The sequence below is a fragment of the Vipera berus genome (genome assembly GCF_964194415.1).
Source record: "Vipera berus genome assembly, chromosome: 2".
Taxonomy (NCBI): domain Eukaryota; kingdom Metazoa; phylum Chordata; class Lepidosauria; order Squamata; family Viperidae; genus Vipera; species Vipera berus.
The window spans coordinates 271,968,634-271,984,723 of NC_138203.1; the positions used below are offsets into that span (position 1 = coordinate 271,968,634).

At 42.3% G+C, this 16,090-nt stretch overlaps 1 protein-coding gene across 1 annotated transcript in view; it reads right to left on the bottom strand.

The window, feature by feature from the left end:
* Positions 1 to 290: 290 nt before the first annotated feature.
* The window catches only part of LOC308664358 (complement C4-B-like), an 82,895-nt gene continuing 67,095 nt past the window's right edge, over positions 291 to 16,090 (bottom strand). Inside the window, exons 34-41 of the mRNA XM_081321565.1 lie at positions 15,753 to 15,843; positions 14,732 to 14,806; positions 13,070 to 13,175; positions 11,787 to 11,876; positions 10,796 to 10,888; positions 6,611 to 6,694; positions 4,133 to 4,265; positions 291 to 2,650 (exon numbers count right to left, since the gene is read on the bottom strand). Coding sequence (XP_081177691.1) covers positions 2,509 to 2,650; positions 4,133 to 4,265; positions 6,611 to 6,694; positions 10,796 to 10,888; positions 11,787 to 11,876; positions 13,070 to 13,175; positions 14,732 to 14,806; positions 15,753 to 15,843 — 814 coding nt within the window. The 3' untranslated portion in view covers positions 291 to 2,508. The remainder of the gene's footprint in view (positions 2,651 to 4,132; positions 4,266 to 6,610; positions 6,695 to 10,795; positions 10,889 to 11,786; positions 11,877 to 13,069; positions 13,176 to 14,731; positions 14,807 to 15,752; positions 15,844 to 16,090) is intronic.

Sequence of the window (16,090 nt, forward strand, 5' to 3'; positions counted from 1 at the left end):
CTTGCTTAACAACAGAAATGTTTGTTCCAATGGTGGTCGTAAGTCAAGGACTCCCTGTATTCCTTTGTGACCTATAATTTTTTAAGTTATTCATCTGGCCCTTTTCCCACTAGGAATAGCCTATCGGTTGAGGAAATGCAAATCTGGAGACAATCTTGGACAAAATTTCCCTTCCACCTCTACCTTTCCAGCCTTTACATACAAAAAAGCTGCCATTACAGAAGGATAAGAACTGAGTGGCTGAATCCTTAGCAGAATCAAGAATTAACAAATGGCAAGGGGAAACGAAATGAGAGTAAACTATTTTATTGCATGAAAAAAATAGTGCAAAACATTGCCAACTCATTGTCAGACATACCTATTTGGTCAAAATTAATCCAGATACATGGGATTATGAATTCCTAAATCCTAACCAACATGGCTAAGCAGATTACTGAAAGGGATAGCTCAAGGGTTGTTGTTTTTTGTGAGGTGTGTGTGTGTGTGTGTGTGTGTGTATTAGACTATTCAGAGGTAGGTGCTGCCCAGGAAGAGGACTGAAAATTTTAGTTTGTGAAATTGCAAACCCTGGGAATTTTTATACAGTTTTTTTTATTTGATTAGGACTTACCAAAATTCAGGTTTTTCAGAAACAGACAGAAAGACTGTTGGATGGTAAACATTTGAACCTGGGAGAATGTGAAACTCGGAGGTCTGTCCAGCCAAACAGAAAGTTGAATGCATAGTGATAAGTCCCTGGGAAATCCAAAATTAGGGAAGAAGGAAAGGGGGTGGGGGGCATCCTCATTTTTAGTAACAAGAGACCCTCATTTGCTTTGGTTCTTTTTTTCCCCCCCAAGAAAAGGTGGGCTTCAGAAAAGAATTTGTTCTCGGATGGAAAGCATTTCTGATTATAAATAATCAATGCAGCAAATGGTGTGAAACAGGGCTTTGGCTAGGAAACCGCCACCCCCACCCTCCGAAATTCACATCAGAACAAAAATGATTCTGTAGTAACAATCATTCTGAAGAGAATGAAAGACTTTCAAAGGAATGGTAGTCACATTGAGCCAAACTCTACAAGACACCCCAACTTAGAGGTAATTTAATTTCTGGCTGTTTTCTGTTAAAAATTACTTCAGTTTGCCTGACCGAATGTCTTGGTAAGACCAGATTTGGAATACTGCATCCAGTTTCGGTTGCCACGATATAAAAAAAAGGTGTTGAGACTCTAGAAGGAGTGCAAAGATGAGCAACAAAGATGATCAGGGGGTTGGAGGCTAAAAAATGCGAAGAACAGTTGTCGTAGTGATGGCGAACCTTTTAGAGACCGAGTGCCCAAACTGCGACCCAAAACCCACTTATGTATCGTTGGGTGCCGGATGGGCGTGGCCCTTTGGGTAGGCATGGCTGCGGTGGTAACGGCAGACTGGGTGGGACTAAAAAGTTCAATCAATCAATTCCAACTCTGTGAGAACTTTTTTTTCCCCGCGAGAAGTTGAAATTGATTGATTGATTGAACCTCCTTTTTTTTGCACATGGCAGCGGAGGCCTAAAGTGAAAAGGTTTTATAAAACTCAGCTGAAGGCCTAGGACTGGGATGATGGCACGTGTACCCACAGAGAGGGCTCCGTGTGCCACTTGTGGCACCCGTGCCATAGGTTCGCCACCATGGGTTGCAGGAATTGGGTATGTCTAGTGCAGGGGTCAGCAACCTGAAACAGTGAAAGAGCCACTCGGAACCGGTTCCCTCACAAAAGGAAAAACTGGGAGCCGCAAAAAATGTGTGCATGCGCATACATGCGTGCATGTGCAAAACAAGGTTTGACTGAAGAGTGGAGCCAATATGCACCTACCCTGCATATTTGAATTGATTGGTTGAACTTTTTTAGTCCCACTTTTTTTTTGTACTGCACATGGCAGAGGACTGGGAGCCGCAGGAGACGGCTGAAAGAGCCGCATGCAGCTCCAGAGCCGCGGGTTGCAGACCTGTGGTCTAGTGAAAAGAAGGACTAGGGGTGACATGATAGCAGTGTTCCAATATCTGAGGGGCTGCCACAAAGAAGAGGGAGTCAAGCTATTCCCCAAAGCACCCAAAGGCAGGACAAGAAGCAATGGATGGAAACTAACCAAGGAGAAAACCAACCTAGAACTAAGGAGAAATTTCCTGACAGAACAATTGATCAGTGGAACAACTTGCCTGCAGAAGTTGTGAATGCTCCAACACTGGAGTTTTTTAAGAAGAAGACTGGGCAGCCATTTGTCTGGAAAGACACTCTAGGGTCTCCTGCTTGAGCAGGGGGTTGGACTAGAAGACCTCCACGGTCCCTCCCAACTCTGTTATTCTGCTCTGATGTTGACAGACTCTTCTTTTGTCTTCAGATCCTCTCATCACAAAGCTTTAAGTGACTCACAACACAGCAGTGAAGAGGAGGTTTTCAGCCCGTGTTTGTGTGTGTGCGGTATTCCATAAAAGAGGTGCAGTTCCTGGTGCCTCAGAGTAGTCAAAGGCGCAGGGGGTTATTTGTCTCAGATGCGGCAGCCGTTTATACCAAAGGAGGTGGTGAAAGACTGAAGTTGCCAGCAAGTGTTGCGATACTGGGTGGCTTTACAACGCCGAGGATCTGGTTGCTCTTCTATCCAGGAGTTCTTATCCAGCAGGTACTGGGGGCTGCAGAAAGAGAGGTCACTGAGTGTAAGTCTGGCATGACGCCCCTTCTCTGAAGGGCTAGGAGAGGCAGCATTTGAGTCCCTGATGATCAGAACCCAGGTGAAATGGATGGGACATGTCATCAGAATGGAGGACCACTGTTGCTCTACACAGTGTTCTGGAATCTAGGGAAGTGACCGTGAGGTGGACCACAACAAGCGCTAGGAAGGCCCTGTGAAAGAAACCCTGTGAGACCCACCCAAGGGACTTAGAAGCTGCAGCTGCTGACAGAACCCACTGGCGAGCTGTATGCTCTGAAGCCTCTGCAGGCTTTGAGGACAGGCGCTATGAACACTGATAGAAAACCATGAGCGGCATCATAGAATAACACCCACAGTTACTACAACAATGGGCTAGATTCTGTGCACAGCCACTTCTGTGTCCACCGATGAACGGCATAACATTGTGTCTTCTTCAAATCCCCCTCCCCTCTCTCTCTGTGTCTCTCTTTTTTTTATTGAAAAGTTTTAACATACAGTTTATCTTTAACAGTCCCCCCTCCCCTCCCTTCTCCCTCTCTGTGTCTCTCATCCACCCACCCACCCACCCACCCACTCGCCTGTCTGTCTGTCTATCTATCTATCATCTATCTATCTATCTATCTATCTATCTATCTATCTATCTATCTATCTATCTATCTATCTATCTATCTATCTATCTATCTATCTATCTCTATCATCTATCTATTATCTATCTCTGTCTGTCTATCACCTATCTATCATCTATATTTACCTTAATCTCCATCCATCCATCCATCCATCATCTATCTATCTATCTGTCTGTCTGTCTGTCTGTCTGTCTGTCTGTCTGTCTGTCTGTCTATCCATCCATCTATTCTCTATGTATGTGTGTGTGTGTGTATGTATCTATCTATCTATCTATCTATCTATCTATCTATCTATCTATCTATCTATCTATCTATCTATCTATCTATCTCATCTATTATCTATATCTGTCTGTCTATCACCTATCTATCCATCATCTATATCTATCTACCTAAATCTCCATCCATCATCTATCTATCTATCTATCTATCTATCTATCTATCTATCTATCTATCTATCTATCTATCTATCTATCCTACGAAAGTGGGGAGTCAGTAGTTTTTCTTATTATTTCCTTTTTTCTTTTCTGTTTTTAAGATTTTAATTTTTATTAAATTTGCTTTGTCTCATTTCCTTTTATCGATATATAAACACACACACGCACGCAAGAGTAACCACACAATGGTGATCTTAATATTAGATTGTAACTATTACTTTATAACAAACTTTGATGTGAATTCCTTTGTTGTTGTGTGTTGTTGTTATATACTTAACTGAACTCCCTTCTCCATGGTCATACATGTCAAGGACCTCTAACTGCACACTTCTGGATTTGGTCTTCCTGTCTGTCTGCCGACATACCACACACCGAATTTCCCTGTCTTGTTTCCCAACCTACCGCTCATCTGAGTCACGAGTTTCCCCGTCGTGTCCCATCAACAAATATTCTTTGCCTGCAGCCAAGCGGGTCTTGCAAGCAGCCCGAACCACAAAGCGACGGATTTGGCCGACTTCAATTCTGGAGTCTGCAGCTACAGAGAGAGAGAGAGAGAAAAAAAATTTCTAAGGTTGGAAATCTGAAAAAAATATATAAAGGCATCAAACAAGGCGGTGTGCTTTTCTGCTGCCCTAACATCCACAGGTAGTCCTTGACATAGGACCACAGTTGAGCCCAAAATTTCTGTTGCTAAGCAAAACAGTTATTAAGTGAGTTTTATGCCATTTTACGATGTTTTTTGACATGATCGTTAAGTGAATCACTGCAGTTGTTAAGTTAGCAACTTGGTCGCTAAGTGAATCTGGCTTTCCCCTTGACTTAGCTTGTCATAAGGTCATGAGAAATGATCACATGACCCCGGGACACTGCAGCTGACATAAATATGTGTCAGTTGCCAGGCATCTGAATTTTGGTCACAGGGCCGTGGGGAGGCTGCAATAGTTGTAAATATGAAAAATGGTCATGTCACTTTTTTATAACTTCAAACACTCACTAAATGAACGGTTGTAAATTAAATTACCTGTAAATTAATCCTCTTCCTACTAGGGTGCCCTTCCACTGACCCCCTCAATGATCTGGTGGCAGAACTGTGTTTGCAGCCATTTCTCCTGAGTTAAAAAATTGTTGGCTGTACAGCCCAGTGGTCACAACATCACATGGTCATGTTGCGACACAGCTGACCAAGGCATGCTAAAAATCCTAGTGGCATCCGAGCCTTAAATTTCTGAAACTTGGTCAATATCTGACACTGAGAACGATCAACCAATGGAACAGATTGCCTTCAGAAGTTGTGGGAGCTTCGTCACTGGAAGCTTTCAAGAAGAGATTGGACTGCCATTTGTCAGAAATGGCGTAGGGGCTCCTGCTTGGGCGGGGGGGGGGTTGGACTAGATGACCTACAAGGTCCCTTCCCACTCTGTTATTCTATTCTATTCTATTCTATTCTATTCTATTCTATTCTATTCTATTCTATTCTATTCTATTCTATTCTATTCTATTCTATTCTATTCTATTCTATTCATTTTCTATTCTCTCTATTCTATTCTATTCTATTCTATTCTATTCTATTCATTTTCTATTCTCTATTTTCTATTCTATTCTATTCTATTATTCATTTTCTATTCTATTCTATTCTATTCTATTCTATTCTATTCTATTCTATTCTATTCTATTCTATTCTATTCATTTTCTATTCTATTCTATTCTATTCATATTCATTATTCTATTCTATTCTATTCTATTCTATTCTATTCTATTCTATTCTATTCTATTCTATTCTATTCTATTCTATTCTATTCTATTCTATTCTATTCTATTCTATTCTATTCTATTCATTTTCTATTCTATTCTATTTTCTATTCTATTCATTTTCTATTCTATTCTATTCATATTCTATTCTATTCTATTCTAATTTTCTATTCTATTCTATTCATATTCTATTCTATTCTATTCTATTCATTTTCTATTCTTTCTATTCTATTCTATTCTATTCTATTCTATTCTATTCTATTCTATTCTATTCTATTCTATTCTATTCTATTCTATTCTATTCATTTTCTATTCTTTCTATTCTATTCTATTCCATATTCTATTCTATTCTATTCTATTCTATTCTATTCTATTCTATTCTATTCTATTCTATTCTATTCTATTCTATTCTATTCTATTCTATTCTATTATTATATTCATTTTCTATTCTATTCTATTTTCTATTCTATTCATTTTCTATTCTATTCTATTCATATTCTATTCTATTCTATTCTAATTTTCTATTCTATTCTATTCATATTCTATTCTATTCTATTCTATTCATTTTCTATTCTCTCTTTTCTATTCTTCTATTCTATTCTATTCTATTCTATTCTATTCTATTCTATTCTATTCTATTCTATTCTATTCTATTCTATTCTATTCTATTATTCATTTTCTATTCTTTCTATTCTATTCTATTCCATATTCTATTCTATTCTATTCTATTCTATTCTATTCTATTCTATTCTATTCTATTCTATTCTATTCTATTCTATTCTATTCTATTCTATTCTATTCTATTCTATTCTATTCTATTCTAATACATACACACATAATACAACAGGTAGTTGTCAAGTGCGGGTAATCGGGTCCAGGCCATTCAGATGAATATATAGGTTCATTATATGCTAAAGTTCTCCACAAGAAGCTGAATTACTAACGGTCAAAACAAATTGGCGTTAGATAAGAGTCAAAGGAATTCAAGGTGGACTGGATGTAGATCTCTTGTTAGCGCGAGGGGACTCAAGACTGAGGACGTGTTTGATCCCTCCCTCAGGCTCAGCCCCGTCATCTCCTACGGTAGTAAAATTGATGCAACAAAAACCCCGTGAAAGGAAGGCTACTTACTGAATTGCAGGAGATCCTTGATTTTAGCTTCGTAGACCCGGAAGGCACTTTCTTGGCTCTCACGCTCCACTCGAACCAGGAACGCTATGAAGAGGGGACAAAAGCTGTCATCTTTTGCCCTACTAATGAGCAGAATTAGGGATGTTTCTCCACCGATCCCTGAGGCAGCAGGAAAGTAGTTGGCACACACAGTGTTGCCTTCAATGCCAATCCTTCTTCAGCTAAAGTAATGAGTCCAGCAAGCAGTGCTGACTTATTTTTTTGAGGTCAAGTTAACCAAAGGGAGTGGTGGATTCCCCTGGCTTTGTTTTCTCTCCCACTTAAACATCACTGACCAGCAAAGGGGTGTGGGGGGGAAACACTACTAACCACTTCCTTTAATTTGGAGGAGATGGGTCAAATTTGGATGGAATCTTAGAAGAATAGGTTGGGCCACCTGCCAAATCTCCCAGCTAATAGGTGGTAAGTGCTACAAGATCTCATTCTTGGTGAAACCAGTCAACCCCACCTACGAACTCTTAGAGGCTATTTCTGAGCATGGGCTCTTCTGAGAGTGCACTAAATCTGCATTCAAAATATCCTAGCTGACAAGAGGAGTGGAAGGGAGCTGGGGGTAAAGCAGGAGGAAGTGACTGATAATTAATGGGCTTCAAATAATAATAATAATAATAATAATAATAATAATAATAATAATATAATAATAATAATAATAATAATAATAATAATAATAATAATAATAATAATAATAATAATAATAATAATAATAATAATAATAATAATAATAATAAAGTTGGAAGGGACCTTGAAGGTCATCTAGCCCAACCCTCTGCTCAGGCAGGAAATCCTACATCATTTCGGACAAATGGCTGTCCAGTCTCTTCTTAAAAACTTCCAGTGTTGGAGCATTCACTGCTTCTGGAGGCAGGTTGTTCCACTGGTTAATTGTTCTAACTGTCAGGAAGTTTCTCCTTAGTTCTAAGTTGCTTCTCTCCTTTATTAGTCACCATCCGTTGCTTCTTATCCTGCCTTCGGGCACTTTGGAGAATAGCTTGACTCCCTCTTCTTTGTGGCAGCCCCTGAGATTGGAACACTGCTATCATGTCCCCCCTCATCCTTCTCTTCGTTAAACTACACATACCCAATTCCAGCAGCCGTTCCTTATATGTTTTAGCCTCCAGTTCCCTAATCATCTTTGTTGCTCTTCTCTGTACTCTTTCTGGAGTCTCAACATCTTTTATACATTGTGGTGACCAAAACTGGATGCAGTATTCCAAGTGTGGCCTTAACAAGGCATTGTAAAGTGGTATTAATACTTCACGTGAACTTGATTCTATCCCTCTGTTAATGCAGCCTAGCACTGTGTTGGCTTTTTTGGCAGCTGCAGCACACTGCTGGCTCATATTTAAGTGATTGTCCACTAGGGCTCCGAGATCCCTCTCACAGTTACTACTATTGAGCAAGGTACCCCCTATACTATACCTGTACATTTGGTTTTTCTTCCCTAAATGTAGAACCTTACTTTTTTCACCATTGAATTTCATTTTGTTAGATAGTGCCCAGTGTTCAAGTCTGTCCAGATCTCCTGTATCTTAAGCTTGTCTTCTGGGGTGTCGGCTATTCCTGCCAGCTTGGTGTCATCTGCAAATTTGACGAGTTCCCCATCTATCTCCTCGTCCAAATCATTGATGAAGATGTTGAAGAGCACTGGGCCCAGAACAGAGCCCTGGGGCACCCCACTACACACTTGCCTCCATGAGAGTGACCAAGGAGCCCAGTTCTGACCTTGTGGCTGGCGGAACCCAAAGTAGTCAGTGATAGCCATGGAGGAATTGTGATTGGGGTGTACCTAAGAACAGTTATCAAAGCCAGAAAGGAATAGGAAATAGTGCTGGTCTGCCACCTATGCACATATGTAACTGTGGCATACTGTGCAAAAAGCCACAAGAACTGTTGATGCTTTAAATTGATCCAGTTAATAACAATAACCAGTTAAGGGAAGCATTATACTGCTGTGTACAAGAATAGAACAGAATAGAACAGAACAAAATAGAACAGAATAGCAAAGAATGGAATGGAACGGAACAGAATGGAATATAGAACAGAACAGAATGGAACAGAACAGAACAGTACAGAACACAGAACAGAACACAACAGACTAGAACTCTTTATTGCCCAAGTGTGATTGGACACACAAGAAATTTGTCTCCAGTGCATAAGCTCTCAGTGTAGAAATAAGAAACACTAAACAGTAAAATATAAAGGAGGGTGAAATAGATTATCAGTAGAAAATCTATCTAGCACCCAATGGAGACACAACTAATAAAATAAACATAGATCAACATGGCTGTTCCTTAAATGGACATTCTGTGCAGCATAGACCTATGCTCTTTCAAGACAGAACTAAACCATGTTTAAAAAACAGCAGTGTGTTCTTCTAAATGAGTGCTCAACCCGGGTTTATGAGGTCTGAAAAGCTTGATGGAAAGTGCCAGTAAAGCGTTCCGTGGATCAGGGTTTCTCAACCTTAGCCACTGGAAGATGCGTGGACTTCAACTTCCAGAACTCCCAGAATCTTGGGTAAAGGTAATGTCGGAATATTAGCACTGTTCCAAGAAATGGATTATTATTATTATTATTATTATTATTATTATTATTATTATTATTATTATTATTATTATTATTATTATTATTATTATTATTATTATTATTATTATTATTATTATTATTATTATTATTATTATTAATTATTATTATTATTATTATTATTATTATTATTATTATTATTATTATTATTTATTGTTATTGCTATTATTATTATTATTAATGAGATTTTATCCCTTCCTATAGTGTCCAAGAGCTTTTCCAGTATTTCTGATACGGTCGCTAACTCCACAGCTTCTATTGGCATTTCTACTACTTTCTATTATTACTGTTAATGGATCAAGTGGCCCAATAATAATACTGTGGAAGGAGAAAGGCAGGCCGTTTTCATCTCCTTCAAATTTAAATGTCACCTGAAATTATGTCTCCAACCCCTCCTCCTCCTCCTCCTCCTCCTCCTCCTCCTCTTCCTCCTCCTCCTCCTCCTCCTCCTCTTCCTCCTCCTCCTCCTCCTCCTCCTCCTCCACCGAAGTTACTGCTTCTCCTTCTCCTTCTTTTCCAAGTCTAGGCATTCAAATTCTCTCTGTCAATTTTCTTTACTTTCACAGCTTTTTAATTTCAAAAGTTCTCCTCCATGGAAACAATAGGGGAGGGAGGGAGGGAGGGAGGGAGGGAAGGAGATTTTGCAAAACTGCAAGGCGCCTTCCCTCGTGCCGAGGTTGACCAAAATGTTTGCAGAAATGTAAAGAGGCCACGAGAAGGAAAGGAAAAGACACAAGGAACTGAACTGTGAGGTGTAGGTCTCCAGGAACAGAAGGATAAGCAATGGTTACACATTTTCATGGCATCCGGCCCTCTCAATTCCTGGCAAATAGATGGGGAAGAAATGGAGGCAGTAACAGATTTTATTTTCCTGGGCTCCCAAGATCACCGCAGACGGGGACTGCAGCCAAGCAATTAAAAGACGCTTGCTCCTTGGGAGGAAAGCCATGGCAAATCTAGACAGCACACTAAAAAGCAGAGACATCACCCTGCCAACAAAAGTGCTTATAGTCAAGGCTATGGTCTTCCCAGTTGCAATGTACGGCTGTGAAAGCTGGACCATAAGAAAGGCTGAGTGCCAAAGAAATGAGGCCTTTGAACTATGGTGCTGGCGAAGACTCCTGCGAGTCCCTTGGACTGCAAGGTGATCAAACCGGTCAGTCCTAGAGGAGATCAACCCTGACTGCTCTTTAGAAGGCCAGATCCTGAAGCTGAAACTCAAATACTTTGGCCACCTAATGAGAAGGAAGGACTCACTGGAGAAGAGCCTAATGCTGGGAAAGGTTGAGGGCAAGAGAAGAAGGGGACGACAGAGAATGAGGTGGCTGGATGGAGTCACTGAAGCAGTAGGCGTGAGCTTAAATGGACTCCAGAAGACGGTAGAGGACAGGAAGGCCTGGAGGAACATTGTCCATGGGGTCGCGATGGGGGTCAGACACGACTTTGCAACTAACAACAACAACAAATTTTCAGGGAAGAAAATTGACATCAGCTCAAGGTATCCGGGCTGCAGAGAGTGAGGGTCTCCATCCCATCCCTTACCATAATGCACACGGGGACTGTAGCATGCAAAGTTCATCCGGTTCGCTTCTGTGATTGCATCCTCCAGGGTACGCTTCAAACGTGGGCAGGCGCCTGTTTGGCAGAAGGAAGAAATATGGTTTGGTTCCTGGATACCACCTGGATGAACGGGGAGATCTAGCATCTAACTCCTATGCGGCTGAGAGACAAAATTTAATTTCACATGGGAGTTTAGCTAAAGAGTGGAGAAAGTAGACAAAACAACAAGACTTTTGCAGTGGCCTCACATTCTCAAAGAGCCTTTCCGAAAGTAGTAGTTTTTTTGGCATCAACCATCAGAAATTTTATGCTAACCATGAAGTGTGGTTACAGTGAGCAAACCCAGTGGCTATGGATATTTTAATACTGATACAGGCATTTACCAGATCTTGCATAGAGCATCATCATCAATGTGTGTGTGTGTGTGTGTCTCTGTGTACGATTAAGTCCTAATCTTTTAATATTGCACAGCCACGGTGTTGGAGGACTGTATCATAAGAAGAACAGCCTCACTGTAGGGTTTGGCAATTGCTAGAAAGGCTCAGTATTATTTTGATTCCTCCTTCCTCAGTTGCATTCCTGAAAAATCATCCTCAAGAACACTTGACCCTTTTGTGACTTGCGGACTTCAACTCCCAGAATTCCTCAGCCAGGCAATGGCTGAGTTGAAGTCCACAAGTCATAAAAGGGCCAGGTTTGAAGACCCCTGCTCAAGAACGTATTCCTGATTGCAAAGAGAAGCTATTCAGACAATCCTTTGTCCAACTGCCTGGTTGTTCCAAGGGAGAGCAGATCATCTGCATTCACCTTAAACGATCCGTGAGAATCCACCTTTCTGGCTGACCTTGCAGAAGTAAACTTGGGCTCTACTTGTGATGCGGAAGGAAGAGGGCAGTCCATGGTGCCTCAGGCCTTAATCGAAGGCCTTAATTCAGAGCCCTTAAAACCCACTGTCTTGTCCAGGCAACCTTACCTTCAGCACACTGGCAGACATCATCTGAGCACAACGCGGAGACATACTGTGGCTTATTTGGAGCCCCGTAGAAGATGCTGCAACGTTTATCTGCAAAGGGAGAGTAGAACAGTCAGAAACTAAAGATAAACAGCAGCTGGGTTAATATGAGGAGCTAAGCTTTTTTGACATACTGCCTCTCCCTAAACATCCCATCAGACCCAGTAGGAGAAGTGTGTTCTTGGTCCTGTCCATCGGCGACAACTGTATGATGGGACCCAAAAAGAAAGTTTTCTCTCTTTGACAGCTTGCTCTTTGAAACATCTCCCCCACTCCCAGAGATCAAACTAGCCTCAACCCTGTTGACATTCCCGACCTAAGGCAGGGGTCTTCAACCTTTCTGGATTGGCGGACTGGAGGGAAAAGGATGGGGAAGCATTTTATGCATGCGTGCGGACACAAATGGGGCCGTGAGCGTGCACGATGCAAAGGGGGCGGTGCTAGTGTCTGCGTGACAGTCGCTAGCACTGCCCTGTTTTTGGCACACGGTTGCCAGCACCGCCCGTTTTCACCGTGCAGCGCCCTGTTTTCGCCGCGCGGCGTAGTGGTGGTGGTGCTAGCACGAGTGGGGATGAGTGTGCACACACATGTGTGCACATTGGCCAGCCTGTTCCATGGCCCGGTGGCCACAGCCTGGTAGTGGGCTGCAGTCCACAGGTTGGGGACCTCTGTCCTAAGGTCTTAAAGACATGGCTGTGTCACCAGGTGTGTGTGTGTGTGTGGGGGGGGTCAGACTGCAGGGCAGAGTCTATGAAACAGTGATATTGATGAATATTTTAGGGGGGTTTGTTTGCTTTTATCTTGGCTCCTGATTTGCCATGGACTGTATTATGTGGTTGTTTATGGGATTTTTAAACTGTGGCTAGACACTACGACGTGCTTTTGAGATGGGAGGACATATGCATTGAAATAAGCCAATAACAGACTAATAGACTATGCGATCCACTTAAGGACCACAGCGATTCATTTAACAACTGTGGCAAAAATTGTTGTAAAACCAGGTGGGACCTGATTTATGACAGAAATTCTGCTCCCAGTTGCGGTTGTTAAGTCGAGGACTGCCCATACTACAAAATTAGTCATGTCTTTTGAAACAGTCTTTACAAACATTCAGTCATGCCTGTTCAGGAGATATCACAGCATGTCTGACACATCATTTGTGTCCATCAGAGACTGATTTATTTATTTTTTTAAAAAAAGCCTCCTACCAGCTCCCCCCATAACTGTTGCTTGTTTTGACTTACTGGGTTCGTAAAAGTCATAGACGGTCGCGCTGGCTGGTTGCAGTTTTCCCACAGAAACTACCTGTTTGGCCCTGAAAGCGATACACTCACGACCGGATTCTGGTGCCTGGAAACATAAAGAAATATTTAAACTTAAAATGCTATATTCTACCTTTCCTCTGTGATCTAGGATACAATCCTCCATTCGGGGGCAAATTGGATGATCAGTTTACAGGTTTGTTTGTTTCTTTGTTTATATTCCGCTTTTATGGTTTTTACAAATACAGATAGTCCTCGACTTACAACAGTTGATTTACTGACCATTCAAAGTCACAACGGAATTGGGAAAAAAGGGACTTATGACGGTTTTTCACAACAACCATTGCAGAATCCCCATGGTCAAATGATCAAAATTCGGATGCTTGGCAACTGGTTTATATTTATGACGGTCGCATGTCCCCGGGGTCACGTGATTCCCCCCTTTCCACCCCTTCTGACAAGCAAAGTCGATGGGAAAACTAGATTCACCGAACAACCATATTACTAGCTTAACAACTGTGGAGATTCCTTCAACAACTGTGGCAAGAAAAGTTGTAAAATTAGAGCAAAATTCACTTAACAAATGTTTCACTTAGCAACATAAATTTTGGGCTCAGTTGTGGTCATACGTCAAGGACTATCTGTAACATGCAGTTCAGCTCCCCCCCCCCTTTGCTGACCTCTGGATGTGTTGGCTATAATTCCAGTCATTCACAGACAACGTAAACAAGAACGGTGCTGTGATGGGGTGTATAGTCCAACTTAGGGGTTGGGTGGGTGGGTTGCTGTTTGGAGAAGGCAAATGAAGCTGGGCATCAGTTTAGCTAGCTCTTTTACAAACAATGATTAAGGGCAGGGAACCAAGATGAGCTTCAAAAAGAAAGTAACACGCAGTGCTTTTTTTGTAAAAAAAGAAAAAGAAAAAAGAGAGGTGCCGGAACTCACACACGTCATACAACCCGCCTTGCCTACCCTACAAGGTTCCATCCAAAAAAAGGTGTCGGAACTCCGTTCTGGGCATTCTATGATAAAAAAAGCCCTGGTAACACAGATGATCAAAATTAAGACTCCAGCCTTTGGAAGGAACTGTATTGTCTAAAAAGGCAGATATCAGTGGCTTGCAGATAGTCCTCAAGTTATAACCACACGTGTTTCCCGCCCCTCCCCCGGAATGTCACAAATAACAAATCACGGATCATGGATGCTGCAATCATCGTAAATACATGATGGCTGCTAAGCACTGGAATTTCAATCGCGGGACTGCAGAGATGCTGCACTGGTTGTTAAGCGTGAGGACCAGTCCTATGACACTTTTTTTCCAACATCATCATAACTTTGAACAGTTGTTAAATGAATGGTCGTAAGTTGAGGACTACCTGTGTGGTTTAGCTCCCCTTCCCACACAGGCATGGAGAAGTACACCTGGGTTCAGCAGATGAGACCGTACGGCATAAAGATCAGGACTGATCTGTGGAATCCTTGGGGCCCTCTCAGCCTGGCTGTTTGCTTGCCGACGTTCCCAATTGGTGATGTTAGTCGGTTGGATAATGGAACCTCTTCAAGCAAACCAAGCTCTGAAACCACCAAGGACCCCAAAACTGTGCCTTCTCCAACAGCCCCTCTCTGAATAGATTGTTTTGTCACCTGGTCAAAATACAGGAGCAGCTGTTGTCCTTGAATCTCCCAGTGGTTGATGTATTGGTCAGGGACCTCTTGCAGCTGCAGAGAAAGGAGGGACAGAAAAGTCATAAGAAATACAAGAAGCAAGCAGATCTCCCAAACTGTAGGGAAGAAGGAAGATGAACTTGATGGAGATCAGCAGGAACCTTCGCCCCGCAGAGCTGGCTGAGGAATTCTGGGAGTTGAAGTCTACAAGTCTCTATCTCCCGATACTCCCATGTAACACCTCTACTCCGTGAGCTGCATTGGCTTCCAGTTGCCCTTCGGGTGAGATTCAAGGTGCTGGTGATGACCTATAAAGCCCTAAATGGCGAGGGTCCGGGATATTTGAGGGAACACCTGCTGCCAGCATCAAGTTCCCTTCGTCCAGTGCGCTCCCACAGGGAGGGTCTCCTCAGGGTGCCGCCGGTTAAAGACTGCCGGCGGGTAACACCCAGGGGTAGGGCCTTCTCAGTGGGTGCGCCTGCCCTGTGGAACCAGCTGCCTGCGGAGCTTAGGACTGCCCCCAACCTCCGTTCATTCCGCCGGGACCTGAAGACCTGGCTCTTCGAGCTCTCTGGCCCAGGCTGAGAATATTTTTAATTTTAATTTTAACTGGGTTTTAATTTTCTCAGGGTTCTATTTAATCTCTTTTAATTTGTTTTAACGTTTGTATTGACTGTTTTTTAAATGCCCTGTAAACCGCCCTGAGTCCTTCGGGAAAGGGCGGTATATAAATCTAAATAAATAAATAAATAAATAAATAAATAAAGTTGTCAGTTTGGAGACCCCGGGTTGGGTTTTCCGCCAAGCTCAAAGGTGGCTAGAAAACAGTAAGACATGGAGAAGTCCTGCATTCTCAGTGTTTCAGCCTCCAGTCTCTGCCCATCTAAATGGGGACAAGTTGAGGGATAGCCAGATCCAAGAGCTTCTGCCGTGGAGGTTGGTCTGAGTAACCACACTTGTCCTATATTAAAGGGAAATACAATACTTTGCCAAGATCTACCTGAGCAAGGTCCATCTCATCAGGCTGAAAGCCACTCAACAGGCTGATGTCAAGAACGACCATGCCGGAAACACGAGCCCCCCTTTGTCTCCTGTAGAAAAAGGTTGGGAGATGGGAGAGATCGTTTAATGTCTTTTGTTTGACCTGTGCGGTTTAGTAGAAACGAGGACATTGGATGAACTGGACCACATAAATGTTGCTACAGGTCGTCCTTGTGCTACAACCACAGCTGAGCCCAACATGCCCACTCTTAAGCAAGACAAATATTAAGTGTGCTGCGCCCAGTGGTGGGATTCAGCCGGTTCACACTGGTTTGGCAGAACCGGTAGCTAAATTTT